At 38.1% G+C, this 17,912-nt stretch overlaps 4 protein-coding genes across 13 annotated transcripts; 3 read left to right on the top strand and 1 right to left on the bottom strand.

Moving 5' to 3' along the window:
- The first annotated feature begins 360 nt into the window (after positions 1–360).
- Positions 361–5,932, top strand: LOC106390451 (protein ROOT HAIR DEFECTIVE 3). The gene is made up of 23 exons (XM_013830909.3): positions 361–569; positions 1,057–1,197; positions 1,279–1,345; positions 1,433–1,535; positions 1,797–1,867; positions 1,967–2,030; positions 2,118–2,183; positions 2,291–2,338; positions 2,413–2,475; positions 2,562–2,618; positions 2,735–2,893; positions 2,973–3,041; positions 3,122–3,213; positions 3,351–3,429; positions 3,562–3,727; positions 3,839–3,963; positions 4,076–4,338; positions 4,421–4,517; positions 4,607–4,768; positions 4,844–4,948; positions 5,023–5,117; positions 5,216–5,312; positions 5,414–5,932. The coding sequence occupies exons 1-23, from the start codon at positions 566–568 to the stop codon at positions 5,636–5,638; spliced, it is 2,418 nt and encodes an 805-aa protein (XP_013686363.1). The 5' UTR covers positions 361–565; the 3' UTR covers positions 5,639–5,932.
- LOC106393575 (protein ROOT HAIR DEFECTIVE 3-like) lies at positions 551–17,821 on the top strand. Of its 2 annotated transcripts, none has more exons than XM_048776409.1 (23): positions 551–569; positions 12,961–13,101; positions 13,183–13,249; positions 13,337–13,439; positions 13,685–13,755; positions 13,855–13,918; positions 14,006–14,071; positions 14,179–14,226; positions 14,301–14,363; positions 14,450–14,506; positions 14,624–14,782; positions 14,862–14,930; positions 15,011–15,102; positions 15,240–15,318; positions 15,451–15,616; positions 15,728–15,852; positions 15,965–16,227; positions 16,310–16,406; positions 16,496–16,657; positions 16,733–16,837; positions 16,912–17,006; positions 17,105–17,201; positions 17,303–17,821. In XM_048776409.1, the coding sequence occupies exons 1-23, from the start codon at positions 566–568 to the stop codon at positions 17,525–17,527; spliced, it is 2,418 nt and encodes an 805-aa protein (XP_048632366.1). In that variant the 5' UTR covers positions 551–565; the 3' UTR covers positions 17,528–17,821. The 2 variants fall into 2 exon arrangements, with proteins under 2 accessions (XP_048632366.1, XP_048632365.1); XM_048776408.1 differs by lacking the exon at positions 551–569 and adding an exon at positions 12,253–12,483.
- LOC106390453 (putative tRNA (cytidine(34)-2'-O)-methyltransferase) lies at positions 6,029–9,127 on the top strand. Of its 9 annotated transcripts, none has more exons than XM_048776418.1 (11): positions 6,029–6,441; positions 6,573–6,641; positions 6,715–6,773; positions 6,893–6,953; positions 7,033–7,086; positions 7,274–7,385; positions 8,129–8,188; positions 8,281–8,373; positions 8,512–8,559; positions 8,656–8,735; positions 8,803–9,127. In XM_048776418.1, exons 1-6 carry the CDS (start codon positions 6,157–6,159, stop codon positions 7,382–7,384), a joined length of 639 nt encoding a protein of 212 aa, XP_048632375.1. In that variant the 5' UTR covers positions 6,029–6,156; the 3' UTR covers position 7,385; positions 8,129–8,188; positions 8,281–8,373; positions 8,512–8,559; positions 8,656–8,735; positions 8,803–9,127. The 9 variants fall into 9 exon arrangements, with proteins under 9 accessions (XP_048632375.1, XP_013686372.1, XP_048632374.1 ...); XM_013830918.3 differs by having other exon boundaries at positions 8,512–8,562; XM_048776417.1 differs by having other exon boundaries at positions 8,512–8,568.
- LOC106390455 lies at positions 9,824–11,370 on the bottom strand. The gene is made up of 3 exons (XM_013830921.3): positions 10,953–11,370; positions 10,345–10,438; positions 9,824–10,144 (listed from the first exon to the last, which is right to left on the bottom strand). Exons 1-3 carry the CDS (start codon positions 11,227–11,229, stop codon positions 10,072–10,074), a joined length of 444 nt encoding a protein of 147 aa, XP_013686375.1. The 5' UTR covers positions 11,230–11,370; the 3' UTR covers positions 9,824–10,071.
- Positions 17,822–17,912: the final 91 nt, after the last annotated feature.

Genomic DNA, 17,912 nt, shown 5'->3' with positions numbered 1-17,912 from the left:
TATTTTTGTAGTTGACGTTTTTCTGTTTTAGAATAGTATATATTTTAAAATTTTCACACCTATTAAAAATATTCAAATCTTAATTATAAATATATTAATTTAATAATTTATTGTTTTTACAGTTTTAACCGATCATAATCTAGTAAATACAATTAATTTTAATTTTTTAACAATTTACTATTATCACTTATTTTTGAAACGGAGAAAATTTATTAATTGAAGAAAAAAGTTAATTGGACCTAAACTTATAATTAATCAAGTCCTTTCTCAAAAAAAAAACTTATAATTAATCGGTAAATGGCTTAAAATCATATATTTATCTGTGAATATTTGGGGTAAGCGAAATAAAATACAAATCGTAAAAAGTAGATATTCGTTGGGAATTAAAAAATAATCACTTTTTGGCATTTTTTTTGTTGGTTGTCAAATAAAAGAAGGAAGGTTGTATGACCTTACTACCAGAACCAGTCGTCTTAAAGCAGCAGCGGTGCATCAAAGCTCTCGACTTCCCCCTCTTGAGATCTCTCTCTCTTCTTCATTCATCACTAGGCATCCTTGTGCGACAATGGGTATTCCACATACACATCTCTCTTCCTTCTCTGCTCATTAATGTTCCTGATCTCGTGGATCCGTTTTTCTTTTTTTGATCTGATCAGTTTTCGTTTTTTTTTCTTCTGATCCAAGCGTTATTCGTTTTCGATTTCAGTTTCTTTTGTAAGCTCTGTGATTTAGGTTTTGTGATCTATATCTGTTTGTAAATCTCTTTGCTCATAAGGTGTTTGATGATTTGATTCTTCTGTCTTCTGAGTGTCTATGATTGATTATAAAGAGGTTGGATTTGCTTGATTACTGTCCAAATTTGGGATCTTTTAACTGAAAAAAATCTGAAATTTTGTTTGGGTTTTTGTGAGGTTAGTAAGGATTCTGGGTTTAATGAAAAGTCTAAGACTTTGAAGTAGTTATGTCAGATTCAGTTTGCTTTGTTCAGAGGCTCCTTGAGCTTACATGTACAAAGGATCTGATTTGATTTCCTCTTTATTGTATTGTAAATTGCAGATGCCGCTTGCTCTACTCAGCTTATTGATGGAGATGGTACCTTTAATGTCTCCGGGGTTGATCATTTTATCAAGGAGGTTAAACTGGAGGAATGTGGTCTTTCGTATGCGGTTGTCTCGATCATGGGTCCTCAGAGTAGTGGTATGTAGTGCAAAAGCTTTTGCTTCTTCTGGATCCATGTGTTTGGGGCTGATTTTGAAGTGATTGTGGTTGGATTTGCAGGGAAGAGTACCCTCTTGAATCATTTGTTTGGAACGAACTTTAGGGAAATGGATGCTTTTAGAGGAAGGTATGTCCTGCTCTTTGTATACTTTGTGGGAAGCACAGTTAGCTTATAATTTAAGATACTTCAACCCTTGAATTTCCTTGTTTTCAGGTCCCAGACGACTAAGGGTATCTGGATTGCTAGATGCGCTGGTATTGAGCCTTGCACCGTTGTGATGGATTTGGAGGGTACCGATGGGAGAGAGCGTGGAGAGGTGTGTACCCTCGGTCCTTGTCATATATGGGTCCTTTACTTTTCTTTTTATCGAACACCAGTTGGTATAATCTTCTTTTGAGCTTTGGCACTGATTGTGAATAACTTCAATGAACCTTGACTTGTATTGATTAGAGTCTTAGCTTGGTTTCATGCGCAGTGTCAATCTTAATGAGCACACACAAAAAATTGCTTTCTTAAATAGAGTGTTTTAGTATAGAATGGCTTACTTACGTACAGTTTCCTTGTATTTGGCTGTTAGGATGATACTGCTTTCGAGAAACAGAGTGCTCTTTTTGCACTTGCTGTCTCAGACATAGTTCTCATAAACATGTAAGTTGTCTTCTGTGCTCTACTCTCTTCGATAGATAGCAGAACATTCTTTTTCTGACTTTATCTTATAACATACTGGTTCCCGGATGTATAATGCAGGTGGTGTCATGATATTGGTCGGGAGCAAGCAGCAAACAAACCTCTTTTGAAGACTGTGTTCCAGGTAAATTGTCTGCATCTTCTTATCAGTATGAGTTATTGCTGATCTGAAGTCTCAACACTCTTTGCTTTTCCTGCTACATGCGATCAGGTTATGATGAGGTTGTTTAGTCCGCGGAAAACGACTTTGATGTTTGTCATAAGAGATAAAACACGGGTATGTATTTGTATTTTTCCATCTAGTACGTGGTAGGTTGCATTCTGTGTTTTCTTTTCTTCATCATTCTGTTTTGTGGATTATAAGTTGTGTATGAATATTTGCAGACGCCATTGGAAAATTTAGAACCAGTGCTAAGGGAAGACATTCAAAAGGTAAAATAAGAGACAGTCTTTAGCTTTTATGTGCTTTGACTATGCAATTCCTTATATCTTGTCCATACATGCAGATCTGGGATGCAGTCCCCAAGCCTCAAGCACACAAAGAAACTCCACTTAGTGATTTCTTCAATGTACGTTTGCTTGACCATTTTATAAGAACTTAGTATCACTCTTCTTTTGCTAGGATCAAGAAATGGAGCTGTTTCTTGTGTCACAGGTTGAAGTAATTGCTCTCAATAGTTATGAAGAGAAGGAAGAGCTATTCAAAGAGCAGGTTCATTCACATTTAGCTTTACATTTTGGATAAACTCCAGGGTTACCTATTTACTCAACAGTTGGCTTTGTGACTGATACTAATACTTTTACCAATATTTTTTTGGTAAATGAAAGGTTGCTAATTTGAGACAACGGTTCTTCCACTCTGTTGCACCTGGCGGACTTGCTGGTGATAGACGAGGAGTTGTCCCTGCCAATGCGTTTGCTTTTAGCGCAAAACAGATGTGGCAAGTGATCAAAGACAACAAAGACTTGGACCTTCCGGCTCACAAGGTAATTTTTCTTGCTACAAGCTCTAGTTTTGTTACTGTTCCTTCTAGTCTTGTTATTTATGCGATGCCTATGCGCACAGGTCATGGTAGCAACTGTGCGATGCGAGGAAATTGCCAATGAAAAGTTTGCTGGTTTTATTGCGAATGAGGTGAATTTTCTTTATACTGCTTCACGTTTTAGCCTTTTCAGCGACTTCGTCGTTAATATTTATGTCTAAACATTGTATAGAATTGGCGTGAATTGGAAGAAGCTGTACATTCTGGACCTGTGTCTGGATTTGGAAAAAAGCTGAGCTCAATCCTCCAGTCTTGCTTATCAGAGTAAGATTTTCGTGCTTAATTGTCCTATACAGTTTTCTTGTATGCCGACTTTATTGAATTTGAGGTTTCTTATGCATACATTAGAGTATAGAACAGTAGGAGTTTCCTTTTCATGCTTGTCCTGATGTTTGTTGTAGGTATGACACAGAGGCGACATACTTTGAAGAAGGTGTAAGATCATCCAAGAGACAACAGCTGCAAGAAAAATTATTGCAAGTAATGCATATACTCTTAACTTGTGCTTTGCTGCAATCACTGTGTCACCTGGAAACATTCAGAGAGACTCACATAGTTGTAAAGAATTAGAGACCTGGTATTAGGCACTCATTTATTTACTGTCCTATGCAGCTTGTTCAACCAACTTTCCAAGACCTGCTTGGACATTTGAGATCTGGAGCACTTGAAAACTTCAAGGATGCTTTTGAGAAGGCGTTAAATGCGGGTGAAGCCTTTTCAGCATCAGCGGATGTTTGCGCTCAGTCTTGCGTGTCTAAGTTTGATAAAGGATGTGAAGGTATAGCCTAGCGTTGATGTTACTACTGAAAATATTGTGATATATAGGATAACATATTGGAATCTGAAGATTATCATACGAAATAAATACTAAATGGTTTTTCTTTGGCAGAGGCTGTTATTGAACAAGCGAACTGGGATACATCCAAAACTCGGGAAAAGCTTCAGCGTGACATTGAAGCCCATATCTCTTCTGTCCGTACTGCAAAGTTGTCTGAACTGACTACTCTGTATGAGGTAAATAGAATTCTTAAGCAGAATAAAGACATACATATTGATCTGGATAATCTAGCACAAAGCAGGTGTCAACTGCTATCTGGAGCTTCCTAATAAATAATCGTCATTGCAGTCAAAACTAATTGCAGCATTATCTGGACCGGTGGAAGCTCTTCTGGATGGTGCCAATGATGAAACATGGCCAGCAATAAGAAAGCTACTAAGACGAGAAGGAGAATTGGCTGTCTATGGTCTCTCCGACGCACTATCTGGATTCAACATGGACGAAGAAACACGGAATAAAATGCTCACTGACCTTGAGAACTATGCACGTGGTATTGTTGAAACCAAGGCAAAGGAAGAGGCTGGAAGAGCTTTGATGCGCATGAAGGATAGGTGACACCATCATACTAGTTTTGTTATTATACACCACTTCCATCTCTTACACAGCTTTCTGATTAAACAATTTTCTATCCAGATTTACTACAATCTTCAGCCATGATTCTGATTCAATGCCACGTATTTGGACTGGAAAGGAGGATATCAGAGCAATCACCAAAATGGCTCGTTCTGCTGTATGAACCCTGCCTTATAGCTCCGATTCTGTGACTCGATCAAACTTTTTCCAGATTTTGACGTTACAACCTTGTTATCTTTTTTGTAGTCCTTGAAGCTACTGTCTGTTATGGCTGTTATCCGCTTGGAAGATGAGCTCGACAATATTGAGAAGACACTGACTCTCGCTCTGGTCAATTCTACAAGTAACAGTGCTACCAGCAAGAGCATCAGCACAATTGATTCACTCGCTTCAAGCACTTGGGAGCAGGTGACTAAAACCTCACTCAGCATTTATAATGAAAACACAAATGGTCTTATATATCCTTACCTTCTTTTTTATCAGGTTGCACCAGAAAAGACGTTGATCACACCTGTACAGTGTAAATCACTGTGGAGACAATTCAAAAACGAGACAGAATATACCGTTACACAGGCTATTTCTGCACAGGTACGCTTATTAAAAGTTAAAAAGATATGCTATTAGAACTCTCTATTTTCTCATATGGTAACATTGAATTTCAGGAAGCTAACCGACGGAATAACAACTGGTTGCCACCTCCATGGGCAATCCTTGCCCTGGTAGTTCTTGGATTTAATGAGTTTATGACTCTATTAAGGTACTCTTTACCCATTCTTTTGAATTGAGTTTGTTTTTCAGATCAAGGAGATTCTCCCCACTCACCTTTCTCTTCTTTCCTTGCTTCTCTTGTGGCAGAAATCCTCTGTGGCTCGGTGTTCTGTTCGTTGGATACCTTGTTTCCAAAGCCTTGTGGGTGCAGTTAAATATTTCAGGAGAATTCCAACATGGAGCGGTATGAGCAAGTTTCCAACATCCGTATTGCCACTGTTCTTCAAATTATTCTCATTTATAATGTCTCTGAAAAGCCAATGTTTCATCTGTGATCAATAACAGCTACCTGGACTTCTTTCCTTGTCAACCAAGTTCCTTCCAACGGTCATGAACCTCCTTAAGAAACTCGCTGAAGAAGGACAAGCACCATCCACAAATACCAACCAGAGTTCTATGAACTCCTCAGCTTCAGCTCAATCCGATGTTACAACCAATGGAGAAAGCAGTAGCAGCAGCAGCTCTGGTTCTTCTCCGGCAAAATCTGTTCCCATTGACACAAGTTCATAGAACAAAGAACTAGACAAGCTTAAGCTGTTGTTTGTCCGAGTCCACGAACCTAGACACTTTAAATTTCGGTACCCTTACAAAAGGATAGCTCTCAATTTTGGTGTTGATCAGAGGGGTTCACCGAGGGCCATATGTTTATGTCTCTTAAGGCATTGGTGCCTATCTTGTATGTTCCTAGACATGATGCAGACAAAAAAAATATAGTCATGGTTTGTTTGCGAGTTCTGTATTAATGTGGTTTATTGTATCTGATGAAAGAATGGTGAAACTTAAAAGATTGGTTTGTTGATTGAAGAGAGTATCAGTTTCTCATTTTTATGGTAATGCAAGTCATTTCACTCTGTTTTTAAGTTGAAACATTAAAGATTGGTCTCCGACATGAACTAGGCATGAGGAATGGTCTGAATAATAAATGGGCCTAGATATTGACAATTTGGGCCCAAATGATATTATTTTCAAAGCGTGCTAAAACAACATTATCTGCGGAGGAAGGAAGGAAGTAGGTTGGCTGGGGAAGAATGGGGAGTTGCGGCCGGAGCAGTCTGAGCTTCTTTATAGCTTCAAGGCCGTTTCATCTCCGGCACCAGTCAAGTGACCGTCTCTTGCCTTCTCTTGGCTTAACTCATCTCAACCTCAAGCGCAAGCTGTCTCTCTCCATCACTTCATTTTCCTCCAAGATTCTGTCTCCTCCTCCTCTCTCGGACAAGGACAAGAGAAGTAATGCCCTGCCGCGTGGGGCAGGAGAAGGAGTTAAAGAAGATGCGAGGAGTAAGCTTCTTCAAGTAGTATTGGTCTCTCCCCAGGTTACGCTCAATCATTAAAACAATACGAACAAATAAACGTTACTACTGCATTGTTTTGGTTTGGTAGTGGCGTCTTCAGAAACTTGTAGTGGCTTATATAGATATCTACTCGTGTCTCCTTCATTTGACAGATTCCTGGAAACACAGGTTGCATTGCAAGAACATGTGCAGCTTCAGCTGTTGGTCTGCATTTAGTTGGGGTACATTCATGTTATCTCCTTATATTAGTTGATTCATTGTTTCCAAGTGTTCATCTGATCCATCCTGCTTCAGCCATTAGGTTTTCAAGTGGATGACGCCAAAGTAAAGCGAGCTGGTTTGGACTATTGGCCGTATCCCTCACCTATTTTTAGTTTTGTTGGTTTACTTCCCTTGCATAAGCATCTCATATGTTATTATTAAAAGTTTAAAGAGGTTGTGAGATTCATGCCCCTTAACTTAAAGCATTTAGCTTTGTGGTTGTCAAAGCGCACAGCTCATGGGCTGAGTTTCAAGAATATTTCAGGCAACAGGTTTCTCCATCACCTCAACACTTCTAATTTCAGTTCCCTGGATATGATGTCTGACTTGTTATGTCTATGTTTGTCTTAGGAGGGAGAGAAACGGATGATAGCTTTCACCAAAAGAGGAACAAAGATACATTCAGTAAGTTGCGTGACCCCTAGACCTCACTGCGTTTGTTAGCAACAGCCACTTTGAAATTAGGTAGCTGAAAAAAATGGTTAGAAAAAGTTGAATTGATATTCCTAAAATGAAATGAGTCCATTGCATGTCTGAGCAGCGTCAAGAGAGAATGCTTTTGTCCTCAACTGTCAGAACTTGTTTGATGCAGGAATTTTCTTACAGAAGAGGAGATTACCTCTTGTTTGGTTCAGAGACAAGTGGTCTACCTCCTGAAGCGCTATCAGACTGCAAAAGCGAGTTACAAATAGAAACTAAATAGGGTATTGTTCCCACCATTTAAATATCCACATGTCTGCTTATCATTATATGCATATATATACATAGTAATGGGGTTGATTAGTATACTCAGAAAGATAAAATTAAAGAAACACTCAAACCTGGATGAAAAGAAACTTGAGTAGAAGCAATGTGCCTGCTTGTTGCAGACACCCAGCTCACTATTTGTACCATCGCCATTATAGCCACATACCACTTTCTTATTTCTCCCATTCTCATGATGAAGATGACTTATGATGGTGATGATGGCTTTATAAAGGCCTGAAGAGGTAAAGAGGAAGAAGAAGGATACGGAGATTTAAAGAAGCTTTGTGGGTTTTAGAGGGGTTTAGAGCACCATTAACGGGGGCTTTTAAGAGGGTTTCTAAAAATATTGAAGCATTTAATTAAATCAAAACTCAAAAAAATTGTTGTTATCGATCCTTAATATAGGATTTCTGTAACCGATTACAAAGGGGGTTTTCAACCCACGTGTCAGCAAACTAAATAATGAGGCATTTTTTTTTCTTCTTTCTCGTCTTCTCTTTCTGCAAACGACAATGGCTTCTCGATCTCTCTCCTTCTTCAAGTTTCAGAGGTTCTCTGTGGAGATCAATGGCCACTTTTACTCGAAATTGAGTTTCTTTCTATTTTTTTTTCATTTCATTGATTTGAAATTGGTTAAAGAGATATGGATCATGACTTTTCTCTGTTTTTCTTTTTGTAATAGTTGTGTTATTTGTTGCAGTAAACCACAATTGGGCATGTAGATCACGGGAAGACTGCTTTGACTGCTGCAATCACAAAGGTGATGCCTTTTTTAAACACGTGATGAGCGTTTCTAATTAAAGGAAAGGCTTTTTTTTCCAAGTTGATATAGGGATTCTACTTATTGTTTAGGTTCTTGCTGAAGAGAGAAAAGCTAAAGCTATTGCCTTTGATGAAATTGATAAAGCTCCCGAAGAGAAGAAGAGAGGAAATACTATTGCTACAGTCTGTCTTCTTCTTCTTCTTTTTCTCTCCACGCCAATGTTTTTTTCTCTAGTCTTTTTTAAATAATGTCTTGTGCTTGAGTAATGTCTTGTGCTTTTCTATGTCACAGACTGATAATGCTTGTGTTATGTCTTGTAGTGGGAGCATTGAGAGATTCATCACAGAGTGGAGCATTGGGAGCATCTCGTGGTAGTGGTCTGCATTATGTTGGTGGTTTTTGATGTAACAAGTACAGTTAAAAGCTTACATCAAAATTGCTAAAACCTTCCCTTTTACATGCAGGGCATACCACTCCCGCTTTGTTCTATCTTGCTTTGGGAGGGTCCTTGTTATCTTATATATACTCTGCTCCACCTCTTAAGGTAAGCTCTATATATACATTCCAGCGGTGTTTTGGAGTTTAGCACTTATCAATACATTTATTTGCAGTTGGGAATAGCGATTGTTTATAACTTCAAAAGTGTTGAAGGAGACAGAGCAATGGGCCTTCAGTCTCTCCTAGTAGCTTTTGGCACTGAGGCTGCAAAATGGATATGCGTTAGTGCTATAGACGTTACTCAGATCTCTGTTGCCGGTATGTAGTATGACTTCTATTTCTTGTGCTTGATCTTATGAACTAGAGGATCATTAGTGAATGTCTATTCTGGTTGTAGTGTATCTTGTAGTGAAAGTATTGTTTTTAAAACTCTTCTCCAAACAAGTGTAAAACAAATTCTCTCCTTCTCTATATAAAATCATCTACATTCCTTCTTTATTTTTTTTTAAGAACCCTTCATTGAGAAACTTCCAATGGAGCACAAAATCTATGGGTTTCTTAATTAAATTTCTTAACTAACTTTTATTATTAAATAAGTCATTAAGAAACCCAAATGGGGTTATAGGGATAATGATGGTCTTAGGCCTAGTAGTGCCTACAACATAGGCAAGGGTGTTGCTTATGGGACAAGTGAAGTTATTTTCTTTACCAATCTATCAGCTCTTGCCTTTTCTTTTCTCTCAGGTTTTTTTAATCTTTGGGATTCTACAACTCATTAATTGAATCTCTTTCCTCTACATGAAGTAAATGTTTGAGTCAGAAATCAGAAGAAAACAGATAAAAATAAGAGTGAGAGAGAGACTTTCCTATTTTCTTTCTTTTGTTTTGCATAGACTGCAGAGCCATTCCTCAGCTCTATGGCCTCGTTTGCATCATAGTTTCACATCAGTTATAGATCAAATTTCCACACTAATCAAGTTTAATTTTATAAATATGATAGCAAGTGTTACTGCTGTATTATGTGTCATATACCATACAACTGTTTTTTTTTGGTTCAAATATACCATACAACTGTTTATATTTCATAAATGTTGTTAGTTCTTCATAGGTTATAGCCGTGTGACTTTGTTGGATAAGGCTACTATACCTATACACAAATAATGAACTCATATATGTACGTAATTAAGCATCATGTAGAAAAACTTATTCCTTGATGTAAAGTAACCATTCAAAAGGAGTTAGAGATTGTTAGAAAATAAAAGATGCTGAGATCTTTAACTCCACCTCGACTCCAAGATCCAAAACAACACGTCAAAACATGGATATTGATACATCCAAGGTATTTATGAGATCCAAGTTTCAGATTTTCTAGCCTGTAAGGAAAGAGACGTAGCCGGCCTATCTGATAGCTGGAGATTCATAGAAAAGATTAAAGAGGGACTCTAGGCAGTGACTCTGTGACGCCCTTTTGCTATTCTCCGAGCTATGACTCTCCGTCCACCTTTGGTTGCTTTTCTGCTCATATTCAAGACATTCACTAATCAATTGAGTAAACAGTTTGGTCGCTCAAGCACCATGTACAAACGAACAAACAATCCTCTTCTTACTTTCCATTAGTGCTAAATCAACAAATTCCTCTAATACGAACGAGAAAGAGCAAAGATTTGACTCTATTCTTGGACTGAAACAAGGAGGTTTAATACAAAGAGACATACCGAGCAAAGAATCCGTGGTTACGTTTGCGCCTGATAGTACTAGGCTGGAACGTCCTCTTGGGAAATAAAAGCAACGGCTCACTTGAAGGATCGACTACATCACCAAAGTACAAAGATATTAAGCAGGCACCGTAGAGTAACAAAATGTAAAGTCACTAAAGCTCAATAAACAACATACTGAACATGCACTATATGCAACTCTCCCACAACATAGCATAGTACCACAGAGCAGCAAGATGTGCGACGTTGCAACGCGCTAAAGCTCAATAAACAGCAGACTGAAATTCTCAAGATTATAAGCACTATATGAAACTCTGCACAACATAGCCAGATTCATCACCCTCCTACAAGCACTTTACAACCCGTTTCAAAAAAGAAAAAAAAAACACCAAACCGTAAAAAAAAAAAAAACCAAATAAAGGTTCTGTCTTTAATCTTTTTTTTTTCAACTGTGTAAGCACTCAAAGATCAAATCTTTAGAAAACAGAACACTGATCAGCACCAGACTAATACTCAAATCATCATATACCTTAGGAGTTATTGCTAATTACCAGTCTGAGCTAACGATATGAACACTCAAATGGAGGTAAGAGAGCAGAGAAGTAAACCTTCTGGTAAGAAGAACTCGAGTGAAGGAAGACCAGATGGGTGAAGAAACCCACGTTCCGTTAGCTCCTGAAGCGTAACAGTGTCGTTAACGCGCGGGTTAAGCTTGTTTTGTAGATTCGTCAACGACGGGAACAAAAAACACGGCGGGAGTTCTTGTCGCTGAGGAGCTATCTGCTGAAACGATCTGAGATTGTTCTGCACAAGAGTCGTCGTAGGCTTTGATAGAAACCGATTCATTAGCGAAGCTCCCGACCTGATTAGGGTTTTGGCAGCCATTGTCTTCTCCCCCTTCTCCGAGACTGGCGATTGCTTCCCTGAGCTCACTCTCTCTCTCTCTCTCTTGGAAGAGGAAATCTACATGGGCTTTGGGCCGTAAGGCCCAATTTATAAATAAACATATTGTAATTTATCAAGATATTATAAGGTCTTTGTGGATGCGGGTTTTTTTCTCTAATATGGGCCTATTTTTGGCCTCATTTTAAACTTGGCTCGTAACTCAAGAAAATGACATTAGAAAAAACTGTCGATGTTTGACGTTAAAAAAAATGACGGCTATATATCTGACCATCACAGTGGTTAACGAGAAGTAATCGGACGGTGGAACTTCCACGTTGTCGCTATGCCGGAGCCGCCTAGATTAGATCACACCACCGTCCAACTTTTACAAAGGCGAAGAGGCGGCTAAGTGGATCCCACTAAAAATTGGGCTTTTGTGTGGGTCCTATTATTGTCCAGCCATACATCAATGTCTCTAAATGCCCACGTGGGACCCAGTTTCTCTTTTGCGACCAAATGTAATGAGTATATCATAATTTCGTTGATTGAATTTACATTATTATTATTCTTTAGTGATCTTTTACCTGAAAAATATTGTTTGCCTCAAACTAGGATATTATTAATAAATTAAAATGATCAGATATGCTCTATTGATATTTTTGTAGTTGACATTTTTCTGTTTTAGAATAGTAGTATATATTTTAAAATTTTCACACCTATTAAAAATATTCAAATTTTAATTATAAATATATTAATTTAATCATTTATTATTTTTACAGTTTTAACCGATCATAATCTAGTAAATACAATTCATTTTAATTTTTTTTACAATTTACTATTATCACTTAATACAAATTTAATAAAAATATTTTAAAATATTACTTATTTTTGAAACGGAAAAAATTTATTAATTGAAGAAAAAAGTTAATTGGACCTAAACTTATAATTAATCAACTCCTTTCTCAAAAAAAAAACTTATAATTAATCGGTAAATGGCTTAAAATCATATATTTATCGGTGAATATTGGGGTAAGCGAAATAAAATCGTTGGGAATTAAAAAATAATCACTTTTTGGCATTTTTTTTTGTTGGTTGTCAAATAAAAGAAAGAAGGTTGTATGACCTTACCACCAGAACCAGTCGTCTTAAAGCAGCAGCTGTGCATCAAAGCTCTCGACTTCCCCTCTTGAGATCTCTCTCTCCTTTCTTCTTCTCATTCATCACTCTCTCTGAGGCATCCTTGTGCGACAATGGGTATTTCACATACACATCTCTCTGCTCCATAAATGTTCCTGATCTCGTGGATCCGTTTTTCTTTTTTGATCTGATCAGTTTTCGTTTTTTTTCCTGATCCAAGCGTTATTCGTTTTCGATTTCAGTTTCTTTTGTAAGCTCTTTGATTTAGGTTTTGTGATCTCTATCTGTTTGTAAATCTCTTTGCTCATAAGGTGTTTGATGATTTGATTCTTCTGTCTTCTGAGTGTCTATGATTGATTATAAAGAGGTTGGATTTGCTTGATTACTGTCCAAATATGGAATCTTATAACTGAAAAAAATCTGAAATTTGGTTTGGGTTTTTGTGAGATTAGTAAGGATTCTGGGTTTAATGAAAAGTCTAAGACTTTGAAGTAGTTATGTCAGATTCAGTTTGCTTTGTTCAGAGGCTCCTTGAGCTGACATGTACAAAGGATCTGATTTGATGTCCTCTTTATTGTATTGTGATATGTGCAGATGCCGCTTGCTCTACTCAGCTTATTGATGGAGATGGTACCTTTAATGTCTCTGGGGTTGATAATTTTATCAAGGAGGTTAAGCTGGAAGAATGTGGCCTTTCTTATGCGGTTGTCTCGATCATGGGTCCTCAGAGTAGTGGTATGTAGTGCAAAAGCTTTTGATTCTTCTGGATCCATGTGTTTGGGGCTGATTTTGAAGTGATTGTGGTTGGATTTGCAGGGAAGAGTACCCTCTTGAATCATTTGTTTGGAACGAACTTTAGGGAAATGGATGCTTTTAGAGGAAGGTATGTCCTGCTCTTTGTATACTTCGTGGGAAGAACAGTTGGCTTATAATTTAAGATTCTTCAACCCTTGAATTTCCTTGTTTTCAGATCCCAGACGACTAAGGGTATCTGGATTGCTAGATGCGCTGGTATTGAGCCTTGCACCGTTGTGATGGATTTGGAGGGTACCGATGGGAGAGAGCGTGGAGAGGTGTGTACCCTCGGTCCTTTACTTTTTTTTTTATCGAACACCAGTTAGTATAATCTTCTTTTGAGCTTTGGCACTGATTGTGAATAACTTCAATGAACCTTGACTTGTATTGATTAGAGTCTTAGCTTGGTTTCATGCGCAGTGTCAATCTTAATGAGCACACACAAAAAAATTTATTTCTTAAATAGAGTGTTTTAGTATAGAATGGCTTACTTACGTACAGTTTCCTTGTATTTGGCTGTTAGGATGATACTGCTTTCGAAAAACAGAGTGCTCTTTTTGCACTTGCTGTCTCAGACATAGTTCTCATAAACATGTAAGTTGTCTTCTGTGCTCTACTTTCTTCGATAGATAGCAGAACATTCTTTTTCTGACTTTATCTTATAACATACTGGTTCTTGGATGTATAATGCAGGTGGTGTCATGATATTGGTCGGGAGCAAGCAGCAAACAAACCTCTTTTGAAGACTGTGTTCCAGGTAAATTGTCTGCATCTTCTTATCAGGATGAGTTATTGCTGATCTGAAGTCTCAACACTCTTTGCTTTTCCTGCTACATGCGATCAGGTTATGATGAGGTTGTTTAGTCCGCGGAAAACGACTTTGATGTTTGTCATAAGAGATAAAACAAGGGTATGTATTTGTATTTTTCCACTTAGCAAGTGGTAGCTTGCATTTTCTGTTTTCTCTTCTTCATCATTCTATTTTCTGGAGTATAAGTTGTGAATGAATATTTGCAGACGCCATTGGAAAATTTAGAACCAGTGCTAAGGGAAGACATTCAAAAGGTAAAATAAGAGACGGTCTTTAGCTTTTATGTGCTTTGACTATGCAATTCCTTATATATTGTTCATACATGCAGATCTGGGATGCAGTCCCCAAGCCTCAAGCACACAAAGAAACTCCTCTTAGTGATTTCTTCAATGTACGTTTGCTTGACCATTTTATAAGAACTTAGTATCACTCTTCTTTTGCTAGGATCAAGAAATGGAACTGTTTCTTGTGTGACAGGTTGAAGTAATTGCTCTCAATAGTTATGAAGAGAAGGAAGAGCTATTCAAAGAGCAGGTTCGTTCGCATTTAGCTTTACATTTTGGATAAACTCCAGGGTTACCTATTTACTCAACAGTTGGCTTTGTGACTGATACTAATACTTTTACCAATACTTTTTTTGGTAAATGAAAGGTTGCTAATTTGAGACAACGGTTCTTCCACTCTGTTGCACCTGGCGGACTTGCTGGTGATAGACGAGGAGTTGTCCCTGCCAATGCGTTTGCTTTTAGCGCAAAACAGATGTGGCAAGTCATCAAAGACAACAAAGACTTGGACCTTCCGGCTCACAAGGTAATTTTGCTTGCTACAGGCTCTAGTTTTGTTACTGTTCCTTCTAGTCTTGTTATTTATGCGATGCCTATGCGCGCAGGTCATGGTAGCAACTGTGCGATGCGAGGAAATTGCCAATGAAAAGTTTGCTGGTTTTATTGCGAATGAGGTGAATTTTCTTTATACTGCTTCACGTTTTAGCCTTTTCAGCGACTTTGTCGTTAATATTTATGTCTAAACATTGTATAGAATTGGCGTGAATTGGAAGAAGCTGTACATTCTGGTCCTGTGTCTGGATTTGGAAAAAAGCTGAGCTCAATCCTCCAGTCTTGCTTATCAGAGTAAGATTTTCGTGCTTAATTGTCCTATACAGTTTTCTTGTATGCCGACTTTATTGAATTTGAGGTTTCTTATGCATACATTAGAGTATAGAACAATAGGAGTTTCCTTTTCATGCTTGTCCTGATGTTTGTTGTAGGTATGACACAGAGGCGACATACTTTGAAGAAGGTGTAAGATCATCCAAGAGACAACAGCTGCAAGAAAAATTATTGCAAGTAATGCATATACTCTTAACTTGTGCTTTGCTGCAATCACTGTGTCACCTGGAAACATTCAGAGAGACTCACATAGTTGTAAAGAATTAGAGACCTGGTATTAGGCACTCATTTATTTACTGTCCTATGCAGCTTGTTCAACCAACTTTCCAAGACCTGCTTGGACATTTGAGATCTGGAGCACTTGAAAACTTCAAGGATGCTTTTGAGAAGGCGTTAAATGCGGGTGAAGCCTTTTCAGCATCAGCGGATGTTTGCGCTCAGTCTTGCGTGTCTAAGTTTGATAAAGGATGTGAAGGTATAGCCTAGCGTTGATGTTACTACTGAAAATATTGTGATATATAGGATAACATATTGGAATCTGAAGATTATCATACGAAATAAATACTAAATGGTTTTTCTTTGGCAGAGGCTGTTATTGAACAAGCAAACTGGGATATATCCAAAACTCGGGAAAAGCTTCAGCGTGACATTGAAGCCCATATCTCTTCTGTCCGTACTGCAAAGTTGTCTGAACTGACTACTCTGTATGAGGTAAATAGAATTCTTAAGCAGAATAAAGACATACATATTGATCTGGATAATCTACCACAAAGCAGGTGTCAACTGCTGTCTGGAGCTTCCTAATAAATAATCGTCATTGCAGTCAAAACTAAATGCAGCATTATCTGGACCAGTGGAAGCTCTTCTGGATGGTGCCAATGATGAAACATGGCCAGCAATAAGAAAGCTACTAAAACGAGAAGGAGAATTGGCTGTCTATGGTCTCTCCGACGCATTATCTGGATTCGACATGGACGAAGAAACACGGAATAAAATGCTCACTGACCTTGAGAACTATGCACGTGGTATTGTTGAAACCAAGGCAAAGGAAGAGGCTGGAAGAGCTTTGATGCGCATGAAGGATAGGTGACACCATCATACTAGTTTTGTTATTATACACCACTTCCATCTCTTACACAGCTTTCTGATTAAACAATTTTCTATCCAGATTTACTACAATCTTCAGCCATGATTCTGATTCAATGCCACGTATTTGGACTGGAAAGGAGGATATCAGAGCAATCACCAAAATGGCTCGTTCTGCTGTATGAACCCTGCCTTATAGCTCCGATTCTGTGACTCGATCAAACTTTTTCCAGATTTTGACGTTACAACCTTGTTATCTTTTTTGTAGTCCTTGAAGCTACTGTCTGTTATGGCTGTTATCCGCTTGGAAGATGAGCTCGACAATATTGAGAAGACACTGACTCTCGCTCTGGTCAATTCTACAAGTAACAGTGCTACCAGCAAGAGCATCAGCACAATTGATTCACTCGCTTCAAGCACTTGGGAGCAGGTGACTAAAACCTCACTCAGCATTTATAATGAAAACACAAATGGTCTTATATATCCTTACCTTCTTTTTTATCAGGTTGCACCAGAAAAGACGTTGATCACACCTGTACAGTGTAAATCACTGTGGAGACAATTCAAAAACGAGACAGAATATACCGTTACACAGGCTATTTCTGCACAGGTACGCTTATTAAAAGTTAAAAAGATATGCTATTAGAACTCTCTATTTTCTCATATGGTAACATTGAATTTCAGGAAGCTAACCGACGGAATAACAACTGGTTGCCACCTCCATGGGCAATCCTTGCCCTGGTAGTTCTTGGATTTAATGAGTTTATGACTCTATTAAGGTACTCTTTACCCATTCTTTTGAATTGAGTTTGTTTTTCAGATCAAGGAGATTCTCCCCACTCACCTTTCTCTTCTTTCCTTGCTTCTCTTGTGGCAGAAATCCTCTGTGGCTCGGTGTTCTGTTCGTTGGATACCTTGTTTCCAAAGCCTTGTGGGTGCAGTTAAATATTTCAGGAGAATTCCAACATGGAGCGGTATGAGCAAGTTTCCAACATCCGTATTGCCACTGTTCTTCAAATTATTCTCATTTATAATGTCTCTGAAAAGCCAATGTTTCATCTGTGATCAATAACAGCTACCTGGACTTCTTTCCTTGTCAACCAAGTTCCTTCCAACGGTCATGAACCTCCTTAAGAAACTCGCTGAAGAAGGACAAGCACCATCCACAAATACCAACCAGAGTTCTATGAACTCCTCAGCTTCAGCTCAATCCGATGTTACAACCAATGGAGAAAGCAGTAGCAGCAGCAGCTCTGGTTCTTCTCCGGCAAAATCTGTTCCCATTGACACAAGTTCATAGAACAAAGAACTAGACAAGCTTAAGCTGTTGTTTGTCCGAGTCCACGAACCTAGACACTTTAAATTTCGGTACCCTTACAAAAGGATAGCTCTCAATTTTGGTGTTGATCAGAGGGGTTCACCGAGGGCCATATGTTTATGTCTCTTAAGGCATTGGTGCCTATCTTGTATGTTCCTAGACATGATGCAGACAAAAAAAATATAGTCATGGTTTGTTTGCGAGTTCTGTATTAATGTGGTTTATTGTATCTGATGAAAGAATGGTGAAACTTAAAAGATTGGTTTGTTGATTGAAGAGAGTATCAGTTTCTCATTTTTATGGTAATGCAAGTCATTTCACTCTGTTTTTAAGTTGAAACATTAAAGATTGGTCTCCGACATGAACT

The sequence above is a fragment of the Brassica napus genome, chromosome A3 (genome assembly GCF_020379485.1).
Source record: "Brassica napus cultivar Da-Ae chromosome A3, Da-Ae, whole genome shotgun sequence".
Taxonomy (NCBI): domain Eukaryota; kingdom Viridiplantae; phylum Streptophyta; class Magnoliopsida; order Brassicales; family Brassicaceae; genus Brassica; species Brassica napus.
Note: the sequence above shows the minus strand (reverse complement) of the source record. Positions and strands in the feature narration are given on the sequence as shown.